This window comes from Rhipicephalus microplus, unplaced genomic scaffold (assembly GCF_043290135.1).
Source record: "Rhipicephalus microplus isolate Deutch F79 unplaced genomic scaffold, USDA_Rmic scaffold_52, whole genome shotgun sequence".
NCBI lineage: Eukaryota > Metazoa > Arthropoda > Arachnida > Ixodida > Ixodidae > Rhipicephalus > Rhipicephalus microplus.
Window position 1 is genome coordinate 1,610,886 of NW_027464625.1, and position 18,911 is coordinate 1,629,796.

The 18,911-nt window shown below is 45.4% G+C and overlaps 1 protein-coding gene across 1 annotated transcript in view; it reads right to left on the reverse strand.

Moving 5' to 3' along the window:
- The window catches only part of LOC142788282 (ras-specific guanine nucleotide-releasing factor 1-like), a 354,601-nt gene that overhangs the window by 96,274 nt on the left and 239,416 nt on the right, over positions 1 to 18,911 (reverse strand). Inside the window, exons 2-3 of the mRNA XM_075884883.1 lie at positions 14,136 to 14,242; positions 2,924 to 3,071 (exon numbers count right to left, since the gene is read on the reverse strand). Of these exons, the coding sequence (XP_075740998.1) occupies positions 2,924 to 3,071; positions 14,136 to 14,242 (255 nt within the window). The remainder of the gene's footprint in view (positions 1 to 2,923; positions 3,072 to 14,135; positions 14,243 to 18,911) is intronic.

Sequence of the window (18,911 nt, forward strand, 5' to 3'; positions counted from 1 at the left end):
TCACAAGCATACACACTGGAATGGATGTATGCCAGTCGGAAGCGTTGCCTCAAGGTGCGCCAGTACAACCACGTCTGAATGACTTCATGCTTCCCGGGAACGCCTTGCTTGAGCTCGTAAGCCGACAATCGTTCAGACACTTTTAGAGATGCGACCTCTTCAACCGAAGATGCCAGAGAGCACCAGTCGGCGTCCTTCCTCGTACAATGAGTTGCTGGACCATTACTCCCTGCGTGCTCAGCCTCCATCACTTCAGCTTTTTGTCTTGCTCTTTCATCAAAACTTTGAACCCCTCTGCCCGAGTCATCGTGCCTATCCTCATTACTACGTAGAGCTGACTTACACTGCAACTCTACTCTCTGTTCTTCAAGTTTTTCTGCATTTTGCTCCAGTTTACTCATGAAAGCATCATCTACAATTTCTCGAGAACTCAAGCCCTCTCTCTGTATAGGCGAGTTATATTCATCGTGAAAAGCTGTGTACGTAGCACCTGTTGCTACATCCAGTGGCCCAAAACAAAAGGCAGAAACTAGATCGGAGCTTTCATTACGGCATTCGCCGGCGTTAGCTAGATGTTTTATTGCTCCTTCAATGGAGCTCTTCAGAGACAATCCTACCTCTGCATGAAGTGTGCTTGACTTCTCGCAGGTTTTAACACACCCTTTACTTTGAATGGAACGTTCTTGTTCCATGCTCACGAAGCATTCCCGTGCTTCAATAAGCTCCTCGAGCCTTTTAGTTTCTTCACTACCCACCTCCCTGTCATACGCTTGCCTAGTTTCACTCTCTAGCGAAAGGTCATGAGGTGGTACAGGGTCAGCCTGATATAAATTCAAATCGCTCGTGACGTAACTGCTGTCAGAGCACACCTCAGCCACTCGTTCACTCCTCTGTATCCCCAGCTTCCCCGTTCTTGCCAGGGCAAGCTCGAGTCGCCGCTCGAAGTCCACCCTCTCTAATTGGAGCTGCTGCTTCTTTGCGCGTGTCTCCAGTTCGAGCTGTTTTTCTTTTTCGCGCGTCTCGAGCTCAAGCTGCTCCTTCTTGGCCTGCGTCTCCCGTTCCAACTGTTCCTTTCGAGCTTCTCGTTCCGCAGCCCGTTGCTCACGCTCCCTCTCCATCCGCTCCTCGTACCATACTCTAAACTCCGCTCCCGTCAGTCCCATTTTATCCGCCAACTCAATTAACTCCCACGTGTTCGTCATCGTGTTAACCGCGTCAAAAAAATCTACTGGAAAAACAAACGACTTTGTCCTGTCGCGGACGCCAATTTGTGATGCGGGTTCTTTGTTGCTGATTTGTTTTTCTCCCGGGCTGAGCCTCAGAGAGTTTTGTTAATAAGGACAAAGCCGTTCGGTTTCCAAGAAACACACAAAAAGTTTAATTGAAAAGTAAAAAGGCAAAGATTCCTCACAAAACAAAACACTTAATAAACAGTTGACTGGACATGACGAAACACATCTGTAAACACTCAACAAGAACGTTCAAAGTCAGTAACTAAACCTAACGTTCGAAAGGGGCTGAGTGATGGGAGTAGCGCAAGATATCTGTTCGGTCTCACCCACACGTTGGTTTTCGGCGGCGATGAGCAAACCGGAACGCGGTGATTCCGGCTTCAGGACGCGGGCAGGACGGGGATGAAGGAACGCTGGCTGCTGACGACACGTCGAGAAACCAGGCCGGAACGTGGTGGCTCTGGCTTTAGGAGTGTGGACCCGTCTGTGACGAGAGAACGCTGGCTGGTGGTGACGCGTCAGAGAACCAGGGTCGACCTAGTCAAGCAGCTGGGCGCACAGCTCGGGCCCGGAGCCCGACGGCTGTAGCTCGCCTGCCGGAACCAAAGTCCGCAGGCCCTGGAAAGGAGTTCAGGACCGGATGGCCACGGTCCTTTGGAGCGGGAACACGACGGCAGGAGGCCCCGGCCGGTTGAAGACCTGCAGGCTCGGGTCCTACGCCCGACGGCCCATCTTCAGCGCCCGGTCCGGTGACGACCTTCCGCTTGCCCCGTCTTCTTCGAATTCCCCTTGCTCTGGTCTCCTCAGGCTCCTGCTTCAGCTCTGGCCCACTTGTCTCGTTCTGATTGGAGATTCTGTACTTTCGTGGTACCCAGCCATTGGGCCTTGAAATCTCCGTGGTCTATGATCATTGGTTACCTTATCTTTTATTTTGTTCACGGGATGCCACGCGTCCTCATGCACGCGACATCTTCACTGTCGTCGTCTTCGTCGTTGTCTAGGCAGCACCGCGCGTGCACTCTGTTCTCTTCTGTTTTTGTGACGCGCACTTTCCAAAGGCGCGCACTTTAAACGCGCACCACACATCACAATGCCGTAACGACTATGCAAAACTTGAACAAATAGTAGTGATGTTCCCTATACGTCCCGCAGCTTTGTTGTCTGCTGGTTTCGAGAGGGGCACCGCTTTAATCTGGGGAAGGGTATCCCCTTAAAATGCTCTTTATGCCATTGCGAACAAAATTTCGGAAGGGGGGGGAGAGTGTACAAGCCCGGTGTGCCACCCCCTGGCTACGCCCCTGCCCTCCTGCATTCCTACTTCCGAGGTTGTCGTGAGTGCGTTATCTCTCGTGAGCTTCCCGCATTACAAACGAACCCGTCATAGTGGTCTAGTGCTTATTGTGCTCTACCACTGACTACAAGGTTGCGGGATCGAATCCCGGCTGTGGTGACTGCATTTTCGATGAAGGCGGAAATACTATAGAGGCCCTTATACTTAGGTTCGAGTTGACGTTAAAGAACTCCAGGTGGTCGAAATTTTTTATAGGGCGTGCTTCGTAATCGTGTAGTGGTTTGGCGATTGTGTAGCTGTTAGTGTGATCATGTAGTGCATTCCGATCGTGTAGTAGACAGTGAACCCCAACAATTATCATTACTCTATTACGAACGAGCACACCTCTTGCTCTGCTCACCTCGGCACGCAACTTCTTGATCTCGACGGTGAGCTCTTCGCACTGCTGGGTGTACTGCCATTTGGCTGTCTTCTCGCTCTCCACGATCTGCACCAGGTGGAGGTGCTTCTGCTCCAACTCTTCCTTCTGCAGCAGCATCTTGCTGAAACTGCAAAACGACACAATACGACGCAGTGCATTAGATCATCTCTGTTTATACTTGTCGTTAAGAACATGCCCACATTCAACTACCTGGTGCAACCGATAAAGTTTCAGTGAATAAGTGCTCGAGAACGAGGAAGATGGAAGGCTTGTTCGTTGATAGGCGCCTATTGTCTCTATACTGACGAATCGTGCCAGTAGTGACAGCTTGCTAACTGATGGGCTCATACCTAATTATGTTATTGCGAGCACGTTACCAGAATTGCGGAAATGATATCGTATCGAAAGAGATAAAGGTTTTGATCATGCAGGTTTATGATCAGGAAAACTGTGAACTTCGCCTTTCAGGAAGAAATGAACAGACACAAAAAAAAAAAGAAAAAGAAGGCTGTGCGGTGTTCAAGATAAAATAAAGTGTGGTTTAGGATGTTGAAATTGTTCTTCACACGCACACACGCACACGCGCTGCAACTGTTCAATGCTTGTCGGGACTACAGGGTAGTCACAAAAGTAGTGAAGTTCTCAGCGCAGGAAGCATGTATTGCTTTTGTGGTGTCATAAGTCATCAGCCACAAGGCACTGGAACTTGCCTGGCTATTTTTACCACAGCACTCTGTGAAAGTATTGTAAAACAAAACGAAATATGTGGCGGATGGCGAAAGCGGTGGCTGCCCTCTGAAACGGCCAACTGACAACAGGCATAAATGGTCATGATTGATTATGATCGTAATACAAGATGTACAGTCGTCTCACGCTACCCAATTCGCAATGAATCACCCATCACCAGTGGTTGTCGGCGGTATAATTTCAAAAACTAAAGAAAAGAAGGGAACTCGGTAATGCCCACGCACGTCGCGGCCGAATTGAACGTCATTTTTCTCTAGCTACCGATTGGCGCGCGATCTCGCTGGCTGGCGCTGAAGAGCGTCGTCTGGCCACGGAGGGCCCCCACTTCTTCTCTAAACGAGGTTCCGATATCTTGTACGCCGGGAGCTCGTACTCATTTGTCTGAGCCGTCAGCGTCGAAGACTCTTGACAACCAGTCTTCGGCGGCGCGTCCGTACAGAGCCCTCGAAAATTCCACCTCCTCCTTTACCCGTCGCTTTGCCCCTTTTCACCACGCTCACGTGTCGACTTCGCCAGAGAGCACATCGAGAGACATCGACTAATGGGACGGACATGTCACCCACAACGAACTCCCTCGCAGTTATTGTATGCAGCGCAGCGGAACTACGACAGGCCGATTCTTTTTTTATAGTTAGGACACGATGTCGAAGAGGTTTGAGAGACTGCTGTATTTTAGCAATAAAAAATAAAAAACAAGTAATTGTTATTTATTTGTTTTATTTATTTAAGTGCTTTCAGTACCATTCACGCCAATACAGAAAGGAGTGGTGTTACAAAATGAAAGTGGCTGTCTTGAATGATGCATGATCAGGGTTTCCGGCGACAGACGCAGGGAGGTTATTCAATCCAAATTATTTCTTGGACATTGGGCACGTAGGAATAAAATTACGCGCTGCTTTGGCAGAACGGCACTTTAACTTTGAAGTTGTGGTCTACGCGAGATGAAGTACATTTGCTCTTTCGATGCGTTGCTGTATGTCGTCGGGATTCAATGCACGTAGCGCAGAGCTCCGATTCTAGCGCCCTATTCACCGGCATCTGGAACACCTCACAGCACATATATGTATGTGAATTGCAAACGCAATCAGTGGCTTCGTTTAGGAACGCCGGTTTTCTTTAATATTAACAGGAGTGCATGAGGGGTGCGCTAATAACGGACAATTTTAGGTTTTCTGAGCGAGCGTTTTGAGGTGCGTCGTGATCACGATGCGTGTGGTTCCTGTATTCACGTTTGCTGAACGCATTTATTTAGACGGTGTTGACGGAACGCGTTCCTACGAACACCGTTATTCCTCACATCTTCGATGTCTTCAACTTTCATCCTTTCGTCGAGTGGTGGCGTACCTGCCTTTTCCCCCCTTTTTTTCATTTTTTTCTTAATAAAAGTCTGAAGAAATCTTGATTCTCGGAAGCATCCGCACAGCATGTGTTCGAGCGAGCTTTAGACGAGGAATAGAAAAATGGTGTGACGACGGCCACGTTCGTCGCGAGAAGTGACGTCTTTCCAATCGAGTGTCATCGTCGTCATCATCGGCATAGAGTCCGTTGGAATGACAAAACGCCGGCTTCCTCCTTCATCGCCTGTCACCGAGCCTAATTGAAAAGTCGGTCGGCACGATAGAACTGCCGCTCTTTCGACTCTCCTTACCACCGGTGCTTGGTCAAATACACGGCGTGGAAAGAAACAGCTGATAGCACACCACAACCCTTTTACCATTTTTTGCGATTTTTCTTTCTTTCTTTCTTTCTTTCTTTCTTTCTTTCTTTCTTTCTTTCTTTCTTTCTTTCTTTCTTTCTTTCTTTCTTTCTTTCTTTCTTTCTTTCTTTCTTTCTTTCTTTTTTTCTTTTTTTCTTTCTTTCTTTTTTTCTTTCTTTCTTTTTTTCTTTCTTTCTTTCTTTTTTCTTTCTTTTTTTCTTTCTTTTTTCTTTCTTTTTTCTTTCTTTTTTCTTTCTTTCTTTCTTTTTTCTTTTTGTCTCTTTTTCCCCATTTCTTTCTTTTTTCTTTTCTTCTTTCTCTCTTTTTTTCTTTTTACCTTTCTTTTTTCGCTTTTTTTCTTTTTACCTTTCTTTTTTCGCTTTTTTTCTTTCCTTCTTTTTTCCTTTCTTTTTTCTTTCTTTCTTTTTTTCTTTTTACCTTTCTTTTTTTGCTTTTCTTCTTTCCTTCTTTTTTCTTTTCTTTTTTCTTTTCTTTCTTTTTTCTTCTCGTTTCCTTCGTCTTTCTCCTTGTTTCTTTTTCCTTTTTTCCTTTTCTCTTTCTTTCTTTTCTTTCTGCTCAAGTGCATCAGTTATGCTACTCGCCCCTCCTTCTTGTCCGAACGAGAAAAGGAAAGTAGCTTTTCAAATTATTCTTTAAAAACTATGCTTCTCGACATACTTTATGCTTCGTCTGGAACGTAACTCTGGCGTCAACGTCACTTCGTGTCCTGCTTACTGTTTATCAGGACACAAAATGACGTTCACACTGAACACAAAAGGACACGAAATAAACTGGTCGTGCTAACGGACAAGTGAGAAGGGCAACTAAATAGATGTGATCTCAATTTAAGCTTTGAGCTATGTCTCTATGATAAAAATTAGACATTGCTAGCATGGCTCCTAGAGCGATGGAAAAGAAAAAATGCTGACATTATTCCAAAAGTTTCTTTACGATGGAAGGTAGATGGAAACTACCAGGACAAAAAAAATCGTTTGAAAAATATGGCTGAATCAAAACTGCGGACATGAATCCTTCAGAAGGACCTGGATTATCAAAGAAAACCATTTTACAAAAATGAAACGTCCTGAAGATCCGAAAGTGCTAGAAAGATCGTCGGACCCTGTAAATTATCGTAACAAAATAATTGCACATGTTTATTGTAAGAAAACGATGGCACGCGTTCTGCGTGGACGGCCTCGCAGTCGAGTAAATGAATCGCACAGTGTTGCTGTCAATGAGCGGAGGAAAACCGAAGGGTGTGGAGATTTTTGCCGTTACTCTTCACGACGCATGTACAGCGATGGAAGAACGCCTGTTAACGGCCGAAATGGTGAAGAGCGAGAAGACACGTGAACTTCATGGAAGGACTGTGGGTCGGAAAACTTAGAAACGATATTAAACTTTAAACTTTTTGGCTCAGGTGCTGAAAGCAAAGAAGAAAAACGACCTGTTCGCATTCACTCCTGACTCAAGGCGCCCCCCCCCCTTTTTTTTTTACTGACCGAGACAAACGCCCAAGCCACGTTCACCAGCAGCAATCGCAAACCACTTCCGGCTCCCGAAATCGCCGTCGAGGCAGCTTTCTCTCGATAAACAGCAACAAATGAAGTCGTAAAAAGTTCAAGAAACAAAAGAAACAAAAATAAGTGAGCTACATAAACGTAACCTCCGAAACGTGCACGGCGCCCATTGCGGACATTCGCTCTCCGAGGAGAAAAAAAAAACGCACCACTCGGATATCGAGTTTCTCAACGAGTTGGACACTTACGCACGTGCGCACGCCTATCGCACGTTGGGCCTGGCTGGTACACAAACAGTCATCTTGTATACGGACCCTTTTGAGAGCGCCAGAACGCGCCTCTTTCGCCATGAAATATGGCAGCTGAAAGCCGCCGACGACTGCCCGGGCCCTCCTTCTGAGACTCGGCACAAGACTCACTCGCATGCCTCTGCATTCGAACGTTACTCCGCTTTTCCTGCCTCCCTTTTTTCCCTTCTTCTTCATGCTCTTACTCTTCATCATCCCTTTATATCCGCACGTTCCCGCGAGAAGTGCTCCGAGAAACAACTGCGGCGAGCACTTCAAAGAAAGGGGAACATCTGTGAGCGGCGAAAAATGCGTGTATACGGAGCTGGAGAGGTTCAAGTGAGCGGGGCTCCTCTGATTCTTCCACGCCCTCGAGAAAAAACGAACGGGAAGGACATATATTTTCGGAAAAGCTTCGGTTTGTGAGAATGGCGAGCAATCGCTGCGAAACAACGCCCAGAGTAAGGAACGAAAAGGAAACTTGCGTTCGGGCCGTCGGAGAGTGCTGGAGAGTGGTGGCGCTGAGGAGATTTGCCGGCACTCCCGTGCTCACGGCATCCAAATTCGTCAACGACGCAAGAAACGACCGGCATACGGAGGGTTGCGCACCACGCAGTAAAGAGAAAGAACGTAATCGAAGGGTATAGGTAGGCTTGGTACGCCGGACTTGACGCGCACAAGGAGTGTGAAACTGCCAGCAGAAATGAACGTATGGAAAGCGAAGAAATTCGGAGGCAAACAGTAAACATCCTTTTTTACTAGAATAATTAAAAAAAATCTTTCAAAACTGTCAGTTCTTGTACAAGAGACCATAGCTCATGCCACATGAAGCGCATTTATGTGATGCACTCATGACGACGTAGTCTTTCACATGTAGGCCTTTTGCGCTCTAAAAGGTTTGAGTGAGTGAATAAGTGAGTGAGTGAGGCGTCCTTATTTTTCTGAAAGATTCCACTCAGTGCTTGCTGAGCTCGACGCCTGACGTGGATTTAGCACAACTCGTACACGCCTTTATTTACAAAAAAAAGTTCAAATAAGCCTCACTGAAAAATTATAGGTGTAACCTTCATGCGCCTGCACTTACATACGTTGACAGGTTTTTAACAGCAAATCTATTTACGCTAGCCGCAATTTGCGCGTGCGGCCTATCAAAAAATGTCGGGCTGTGAAGCGACGACGGCAATTCGAAGACCACGAGAACGTGCAACGAGAGAATAGTAAGGGACGAGGAAGGCAACGGTGTCTGCTAGAAAACCCCAAAGCGATGGAAGCCCTATGCGAACAACGACATGTCCATGTACGAGAGGGATGAACGCTTGGCTTCTGCGCAAATTTTCATCTTTGAAGTTGGGACATCCGTGTCTTGTATGGGACGGTCTGCGGTTTAACTATAAACTCTCTGCGCTCAAAATCAACGTAAAAACAACTATCGTCGCCTAACTAACACCTTGAAACGACCTAGGAGACACCTAGAAGCAATCAGATTAGTCTTCAGAAGAGCCCGGTTTTGCTGTTTCAAGCCTTCTGCAGTCTATTTGAAGCTTAGCTAATTTTTACACCCATCTCGCTTGCCAATGTAAAATGAAGCAGACCGCGAGCTTCCTCTGGTTTACCTCTTAGTCTTTCCATTTTTTCTTTTTCCATCTTTGTTCTTTTAGGAAGGAAAGGTACCGAATCTTGCCTTTATTATATCTCTGGCCAAATGAATGCTGGAAGTGACCTGTTTCCCGACAGCACCTGACTAGTTGCTTCGATCGATCAAAAAAGCGACGGGACAAGGTGGCCTCGTGCCTGAAACTTTTGATGACACATAGCGTGCAAAGGATAGTTCCTAGCATATGCTAGGAAGACTGTTTTCCGTTCACTGCCCCGCACCAGTGTTTTTTTCATTCTTCCCCCTCCCTCTCTTTTGGAGAAGGTAAAATGATGTTACTGTGAACATTGACTTCGTCAATTGTCACTGTTGATGCAAAAAGTATAACGAAGACTCAATGGCTCAAGGCTCAAGACTCAAGACTCAAGGCTCAAGGCTCAGTGCCTTGAGCCTTGAGTTCGCATGAAGTGAATTTTCGTGACTACCATAGCCGTTGTAGAAAACGCTCAAGCATCTCAATGTTCTTGCTTGCAAACATCCTTACGGGCGTTCTATACCGCCTATAACACTAAACATCCGAATAACACAAAACATCTTGTGGCGCAGTGGTTAGAACATCGGGCTTCCGTAATGGGGACGCGGAGTTCAAATCCAGCCTTCGAAACGTCGACAACATTTTTATTTGCTCTTTTCGGTGAAAATACGCTCTGCAGTGGCTTGACTTGCGCACGTGTGCACGTCTACTGTGTGTGTTTGACGTCACTCGCAACGAATTAAGATGGCTACGCCGACAGCCGTTTAACAACGGCTGCGAAATCTTAAAGTGGTTAAAGACATCACTCGTTAGACATTCATCGTAGTTCATACAACACTTTAAAACAAAGACATATAAACGGAAAGCACCAAATGTGTTCGTCCTTCAGAGCTGCATCAAGCATGTCAACATTGCAAATATGCAAGCTTACTATTTTATTGTTGTTAAAAAACCGCAGGTAGTCAAAATTTTCGAAGCCCTGTACTACGGCGTCTCTTATAATCACATGGTGGTTTTGTGACGTTAAATCTCGCATATCAATCAATAACTATTTTATTGCAGATATTTATCAGTCATAAATTATCGTGCTAGCAAAATGAATGGTATTTGCGTTTAAAGAAAAAGTGCGACATGTTGGGCTGGTTAATGAAAGAAGTCACTGATGCTATGCATCAACACAGAGTTGATGTTGGCACGGCCGATGCTTAAAATCTTCTTTTTTCTCCGTAGTTATGGTTGTATGATGAATTAAGATAGAGATATTCCATTTCTTTTAACAAACTTGCGAGAAATGAGATGCAATCCTTTAGCCCTGAGCCCTTTAGTTTTTTTTATGAAAAGTATCTAATGTGTGAATAAAGGAAAAAAAAAGTTCCTACTTGACTGTGTCTCGTTTACTTCGAGTTTTGACCAAGCAGTCGCAGCATTCGTCTATAGTAAATGTAAGGTGAACTTGGCCCCATGTGTAAGTAATGTGTCGCACATACAGTAAATACGTGCCCGAAAACTGCGCAGAACATTCCTCCCCCCCCCTCTCTTCACTTGATTTATTTCCTTCAAACCTTTTTTTTTTTCAAGCCTTGGCTTTCTCGTGCTTCGTTCGCGCCGAAGCACCCGGAGAAGCACTGCTGGATGGTTCACCGCCGGCGACAATCTCGAACGTAAAGGAAATATACGTACATATTCAGAAGAACGAGAAAGAGAGCCTGAAAAGGAGTTCGAAATTAGTTTTTCCCAAAATGGAGAAATGAGGGAGGTTTCGTCCTGGTTCTCCACTCTGCTCATCTCGAATGACGTCGATTCTCGTGCTGCCGCTGACGTGCCAACAGTCACAAAGTAGCGAAGCACGACCAGCGAGCGAGAACAACGGGAAAAAATAGAAGAAACGGGATAAAGAAAAAAAAAACTCCGATATAAAAAGAAGAAAGAAAGAAAGTATGGCGGTGTCCCAGAAGACGTTAAGCGTCGTTGTCGCCACGTCAGTTTGAAATTTACTGAACATGGCTTTTTTTTTCATTTCATTCCGTCACTGTCCCTTTCTCCGCTCTGCCCTTCCTTTGGAAATCCCAGCTCTGCGCCTCGGCGGAAGAAATTACCAGCGTGTGTCAGATGCAGGGAAGATGCTTCTCGTGTGGTGTCCTTGAGCGTCCCACTATTGCTCTCCGGGCGCACGGTGCGTTACTTTTCTTTCGTCTTCTTCCTCTCTTCCTACTTTTTCGACTTTCTCTTCTTTTTCTCGTGTAACGTACTTCAAGTCTTTATTTTAATTTGCTCCTCGCCACGGGTGCTCAAATGAAGCTTTTTTCCCGTCTTTCTCGGCAAACTGTTTCATTTTGGCGCCGACGAATGGTTTCGACAGTCTGCTGAACGCGTCAACGTGATAAAAAGGAAGGAGGCCTCCTCTGCCTAGGCTTTCCTTTTTTCGATAAGAACTACGGCATCGCCCAGGGGCAGGCAGCCGCGGGCGACATTTGGAAACGAGAGAGCATGAGTGAACGGGGACGTGTGCGTGTGAACGCTCGTCACCTCTTGCGTGCAAGACAGAAAAGGGCTCGGCATTCAGGCACTGAAATTTTCTGGGTTGGTCAGTGGAGAGGAGGTTCTTCGAAGAGGATTTCTTTGTTGCGTTTTGAATAACCGCGGCGCTCATTAAAAAAACACAATTATTACCTTTATTGTTACACTTACGCGTGTGCCATTAATTGAACGAAAAGTGAGAGATTACAATATTGGAATAATTATCATCTCCATGCTTCGAGCTTCAGGCTGGTAATTCATATTTCAGCAGCCGCTCGCGTTGCGTATTTAAAACACATTTAAATATTGAACGCGATAAACCCTGTTGAACGGAAAGTGCGACTTCAAAGCACGAGTGAATTTGGAGCTTTTTTTAAAATTCAGGAATGCTTATTTAAAAGTACACGTAATGTCGTGAGCAATATGAGCTTGAACGTGCGAGTGTGGGGCAAATAGCCTCTATACTAGATAACCTGATACGTGGATGGCGCTACTGAAACTGGAGGGGGGGAAAGGAGGGTGCTGTTCCACTTACTGTTCACACTCCCGCATGATCGCTGCTGAAAAAAGGCAGGTGATCACACTCCATCGGCCGTTAGCAATGATAACACAAAAAGAAAATGCCCCAAAAGCAGAATAAGTGAAAGATACGTTTTAAAATGCTCGGCGAACACCACGAAGATGTAATAAAAGCATGGCCTTTGCGTCGCGGCAGGCTACGTCAAAGCCGATATCTTTGTAGCTGCATAACCTGATTGGTTGTAGCTGTGCGCGTTGATGTGAGGTCATCTTTCTGATAGCAGCCACTGATGCGCAATAAGCTGCGTTTCACAACTATATCGGAGTGGGAGGGAGTATCAACACCAGACGGAAGCGCGCTACCCTTTCCACTTTGCGACAGCGGCCGATGCGAATCAGCTGATGTATATATAGGGTTCGGGGCTATTCACGACGTGCTCGGTTGTTCGAACTCATGTACATGTTGTACATGTATTTATTTGAAAGGGGCCACAATCACGCGAGGAACAAAGTCCCTGAATGGTGACAGGTGTGCTATATTTATGAGCACAACCTTTGATCACTTTAATGCTTGCGATAAACTATGCGTTCATTATATGCCATAGTTTTTTTCATAACTACGATATATCTAGTGCAGTGGTCTCACCTTTGTAAGCACAGTATTTGCAATGGAAGCATGCAACGGTGTTTTGTAACAACATTCGTAGCGGACATTACTTGCAATGGAATCGCCCGAACGCCTTTTGAATTGGAACTTTAATATATCTGGCGTCTTTTGCTTTGTCGCTTTCGTCCATATTCATCTTTAATAACTCATAGTGCCTTCTAAAAAATAATAAAGAAAACACCGGTGCTTTGATAGTGAAGTAATCCATGGAATGATGGGGGGTGTGTGAACGTTCCTTACCTTAATAGCAATACCTTACCCTAATGCTTTCTTTCTAGAAATTTTGAGGAATGTACGATATTGCAACTGTGGTAAGCTTATATGCATTTTCGCAAGTGGAATGTTTCATTTATAAAGATATTGTCGCCCGCATTATGCACGACGCATTTGAAATGAAGTTCGCGAACGGGGGGCTCATCGGTGAGAGCTACGCTGGCGTCGGAGATTGCGGGTGACACAGCAGTTCAGCGGGGAATCCAGCAAGGCGTGTACGGTGTAGCTCTCGCTGATCAGTGCCCCGTACTCAAACTCCTTCGCCGGTGTTTCAATCGTTTTTCATTTTTTCAATCTTTTCTTCCTTCTTTATCCATTTTAATCTCTCCTTATGAGCTACCGATGAGGTGTCGCACTTAGCTGGGGACAGTGATGGGGCTCACTTTTCTCTTTTCTTCTCCTATTTCAAAACCAATTGCCTCTCTCCCTTGATCGACATGAGGACATGGTCTCAATCTTGGTTGTCACCCACACATTTTCCTATATTATTCGCTAGCCAATGATCTCCAGTTTCAGGTGCGATATATTTTGTTGCATAAAATTAATTTAAATAGTCACTACGCCATTTGAAGGCACAAAAATAATGTTCAGCATTATTCTCTCCAATTCACGTATGCTGTCGATTATCGAGTTGCTCGCTGATTTGCCAGAGACGCAGCAATCGCAAACGAGCACTACAAGAGTTTCCACTACAGGAGCATGGTGAGGTGTAACGTGTCGCGCTCCTAATCTCGAGGACGCCGATTCGGTTTGGAGGTACATGTCGATGTGGGCGAAATATATGAACATACATCTACCTTCATTTATCAGGACGACATTAAAGAAACCTCAGTGGTCTAAATCATATAAGTCCCGACAATATTTACAAGGGGGAACTCAGGCTCTGTGGTATTTCAGCCACAATGGGGAGGCGTGAACATGGCTGGAGAGTCTGCTTATTCGTATTTGCGGCTTTGATGCGCTTGTGGCTTCATTTATATTTGGGTGTGGTGCTAGTTTTGAATGTAAGGATTTGTGGTTGGAAACACCGAGAGTCTATTTGAATTGATAAGCATGAAAAGGTTAAAGAAAGAAGTGCGACTGCTGAACATTTGCTGAACTTTCATCTTGCGACAAAGCGACTTTGAACCACGGGCGAATGCAGCCCAAAAAACAAAGTTTTGGCAAACCTATGTACTGCCCATTATGCGCATGTTAGTCAAACCGCCATGCACGTTGGCTCCTATAGATACCAGCGCCAGATTTCCCTCTGGGGTATTATTGTGAAACTCTATAGTCTAAATAGAACCCCGAACAACGTAGACATGCAGTGAGTGCGCTGCGTTCGCTAGACTTACCTTGCGCAGTCGATGGCATGTACCCAGTTGTTGCACTCGGCCTCAGTTTCGGCTTTCAGCTCGTATTGCCTGGCACCTTCCTTGCGGTAGCTGATTGTGAAACCGTACTGCAGATAGAGAAATGAAGACAAGGAAGTGCGCCATGATTATGGAGTCGCAACTTCAGGAGCAGCAGTGAAATAATGATAACGAGGGAGATAGCTTCAGAATTCGCTATTTGCGTGTGCCACATTAAGACCGAAGAGTCGGAATCCTGAACACTTGGTGCGAGCATGCTTGTGTTTTCCAATGCACCGATATCACCCACAATACTTTTGCCACGTTCCTGCTGCTTTTAAAATTGCCGCATTTATATTTTCTGTTCATTCACAATAGATATATATATTGTGTGTTATAGACTTTCAAGTCAAGCTGCGAGCGTATGAATTTGTTGCATTCTGAATGCCTGCACGGGGCAACAAATAAATCATACACTCCTTTTACTATCAAGGGTTTTCAGTTTTGTGGTGCGTGTGTGTTCTCATCGGTCACAAAAACACACACACACACACACACACACACACACACACACACACACACACACACACACACACACACACACAGACGTTGCAGCGAATTAGAGCATTTATGTTGTTGCAATGCGTCGAGCATACCGAAGGAGCCATTTTTCCGGTTAATTAGGGCCAAGAGAAAAAGAAAGATAGTCGAAAAATACCACTGCGTTTCTTCCGCAATTTAGCGAAGCACATTAGGCTAGAAACATCTAAGAGATAGTGGGATTTTCATCTGACATTGTCTCTCGGCATATTGCGCAACCCCAATGAGGTCCACCACTCAGGGATACCATTCCCTTGGTTAAGCAAGAAGCTGTCGAAGAGCGAGTTTGATGCCATCCTTGCTCCAACATTTGTTGTTATCTTTCGGTCGGCTGTACTGCCATTGCTCCACTGCAGCCTAATAAGGATTACTTGGTTTCTGTCGTGTCATTTTCAAAACTTCTGGGCCTTCCGCTGATAATTTTTTTCCTATTGAATCTTCCTCTCGAACCAGTTTTTATTCGTTGTGCTTTCGGGTGCTGAAGGCGCGCAAGCAGATCTGGAAACTGAGGTTGAGTTTCCGCCCGTTTCCTGGGGCCATGTCACGACTCCTGTCTTCTCTTTCATTCTCCATGGCTTCAAGTGGCCTTGCTGCTGGGGAGGCCAGTCTGTATTCGAAGCCAAGGCACCTAATTCTTCCGGCACAGCACGGACATTTCCGGCCTTCTGGCTGCTGTCCGAGCTCTTCGTGAAGTCGCTTCCGGTGACCTCAGGTCGCTGCGTACGCCATAACGTCAACGTCGTTACGCTCTTGCCAGCCGCGATTCCTCGACCAAAAACCTTGGCTAAGGGTTTCGCAGAAGTGGTCCTCTTGATGTTGCCCCGGCGCAACGGAGCGACGAACGTCTGTTAGCGAAAAGCGCGAAAGAGAACAAAGCTAGAGAGGGAGCCAAGATATGCGCCCGCTTTAGCTCTGATGCGTGAGTACCGTCATCAAGTGCTTTCATCCGGGCCGCTGTGACCGCCGTCGTTAAGGAAGGAGAAGCTAATGCGGCGAGCAAGCGACCCGTTAACGTCCAGGCTCAGCACGTTCGCGGCTCTCTTGTACGTGTTTGCTCCATTCTCGCGGGCAAGGAAAACGAACCTTTCTTTCCGGGCATTCAAGACCCTTAGGGCCAGCGCGAAAAACGCCCTCTCAAGGTATGCGATCTGAATTCGGTTCCGAGAATGTACTCCCACTTCTGGTGGGCACAGTAGAATGCCTTGCCATGGTATAATAAAGCCGTATAATCAAAGACATTGGAAGCTTGACGTGTCTCTCCATCCTTTTGTTCTACAATAATCGGACGTTGTGGTCCAAGCTACGCGACCGACGTCGGTAACCAAGGCTGGGAAGCGTCTCTTAAGTAGCTGAACTGTCATCATGCGGGCAGTGTGGAACAGAATATGTTCGTATCACAAACAAGCGTACGTACGAGGTTTTACAGGACTGAAGGAAGAATTTTAATCTTCACCGTTATATTCTTGCAAATGCAGTTGAAGCTGCGCTTTGTGTAACTTTGTGTCAATATGCCTCACGGTGAACTTTTTGTGCGTACAACCTCGACCACTGCACTGTCCGAAAACGTACCCACATCTCAACCGCATTTGACCGTTGAAAGCATGTTGTTTGGTACTGGCTGGCACTAGAAAGCCGAAAGCTTTTTTTTCTTTTTTGCTTTCGATGGTTCTGGAAGTTTGTGGAGGAATTGAAAATTGAGCAATACGTTCAAACAAGGCAGAACTAGCACGCGGGCTTGAGTGAAGCGAGTTAGCGTGAGTGTCTGACAAGCTGCTTATAATCTACAGGCGCAAAGAGCGCCCCAGAGGCAACCAAGTGTTATGTCAAGTAATATATAGTTATAGTGCAATAAGACGTGCTTAGTAACCTACAGGGAAGCCTAACTCACGAGAGTTAAGCAACAAGTGAGGGCGTTAGATGAAGTTGTAAAAAGCGGTCATCAGTCCACTCTACGGGAGTTCACTGCGCTTGCTCCCAGCGGAAGGCGGTGTGATGCAACTGACGCTGCTATCCATCATGACTTTAACAAAGTGCAGTTCACTATGCTGAGTACATACGGGTGAATAAAAACCAATAAAACGTAATGTTTTCAGTCCCATCAAACTTTTTGAGATGACATATGCTTTAGTTTAGCTCGACTACTCAAGAACTGCCAACTTTTAACTTATTCGGCTGGCTACGTAGATACTTCTACATTGTTATTGCGGTTCCTAAGTACTTGACACTTTTTGTTTGTTTCTTTCTCTCTTTGTTTGTCTTTTTCTTTCTTTTCCCTTTCTCTACTTCTTTCCTTCTTTCTTTCTTTCTTTCTTTCTTTCTTTCTTTCTTTCTTTCTTTCTTTCTTTCTTTCTATCTTTCTTTCTTTTTTTCTTTTTTTCTTTCTTTCTTTCTTTCTTTCTTTAAAAAGCAACATAATGCACCAGTGATGTAGGGTCTGTCAACAATATAAACCATTCATTTTATGAGGCATTTTCGGTCAGTACATCGTCGGGTTACCTACCTGACGTCATGGTCAAGAAAAACTACAAGAGAGCGTGTGCTGTGCACCTTGCGTACTCGGGATATGGCACGACCGATTGTGGCGTCTGGCATGCAACACCACTCTGATGGACCGTGGCTGCTCTTGTTGAAGTTGTGTTTTCTACAAGTAACTTTGAAACGCCCAATATATACCTTAGTATAGAGAAAACACGTCGGAAATAACTCCACATTTCTCAGACATATAATAAGCTAATTACTTCTTCAAAAAAATGTGCTCACAATATTCATTCCTTAGAGAGTGCCCAGTACATACGTGCAGTCGACTGTTCCCAAAACGGCATCTACTTTGCGGTTTATACAAATGTCTGCACTGACAATCGCAGCTTCTTGCGTACCTGCGTGTGTGATTATAGAATTTAAAACGAATATCAGTCTAGGTCTTTTGAGATCAGCTTTTTTTTTTAGCCATATCGCTATTTGTGCTACACCACTTTATCACACACCTCTTTAGAGCGACATTCGTTATCACGGACCCTGAAAAAGCTGAATTTTGATATTAGACTTCGTGTCGAAAGACGGGAGACAGGTCGATTTGCAATCCGAAACGAATGTCATTTGCATGCTTGGATCGCAAAAGAATGCTGCTTGCACGTTTGCATATTATTGTAGCTGAGACATCCAACTTCTCTAACTATCAACCCTCCATGGTTGTATCTGATTGTGGGACTCGACTGTTGACCCGGAAGTCGTGGGGTCAAATCCTGACCATGACGGCGGCATTTTGATGGAGGGAAAAAATCTAGAGGCCCGTGTGCATTTACTTAGGTGCACGTTAAAGAGCCTCATGTGACTGAAATTTCCGCAGCTTCCACTACGGCGTTTCTCATAAGCATGTCGTGGTTTTGAAGTGTAAAACCTCAACGTTTATTCCAAAAAATTTTCTTTCTCTGATTGTTGTTTCCTTTGTACCTTCTTAAACAGCCTTACCCTTTCTCGTTACAGGCGAGGAGGGAATTACATGTAGTTTTTTCGCCTAGGGCCGATCTCGTTTATATATCACTCCGCCTTTTATGTTATTTTGTTTTTTGTCCCACTGAGCTCTTTCACAATCACGTCACATTGTCTATACCTGTCAGACACAGACGTTCACCTTTGTCAACGTTGACGAAAAGAAGAGCCATTTCAAGTTGAAGCCACGTTTTCATTGTTCAACTTCTGAGCTACAACCATTGATGTAGAACGCAGGGCGAGTACTGCCAAAAGCGAATTCTTGAACAAGAGAAGACGAAATTTTTCTGTTCAAGGAGCCGGAGGCGATCCAAGCACAACCACTTCGCATTTTCGTCTTCTACCTGATTTCATTATTTTACCACTATATTGCAAGTTCATTTCTTGCTGATTGTTTCAAAACGGGTGCTCTTTTCTGCTAAGCCCTCAGCTTCTCTACCTATTCCCGATATTTTTACCAATATCTACACAGCAAAATGCTGAGGTTGGACCGAAATAGCAGCAAAGGCTACACGCCGATAACGATATGTCCTGGAGTTGTACTTTATTTTTAGAAAGTGTACTGGGGAGGCAGATGTGCCCATGACAGGTTTTAGGACCGTGAACAGTGCACTATTAAACAAGTCCCATGACTATTGTACTAGATAACTGCTAGTCAGACTATTGGTCATCAAAATTTAGGGTCCGCGT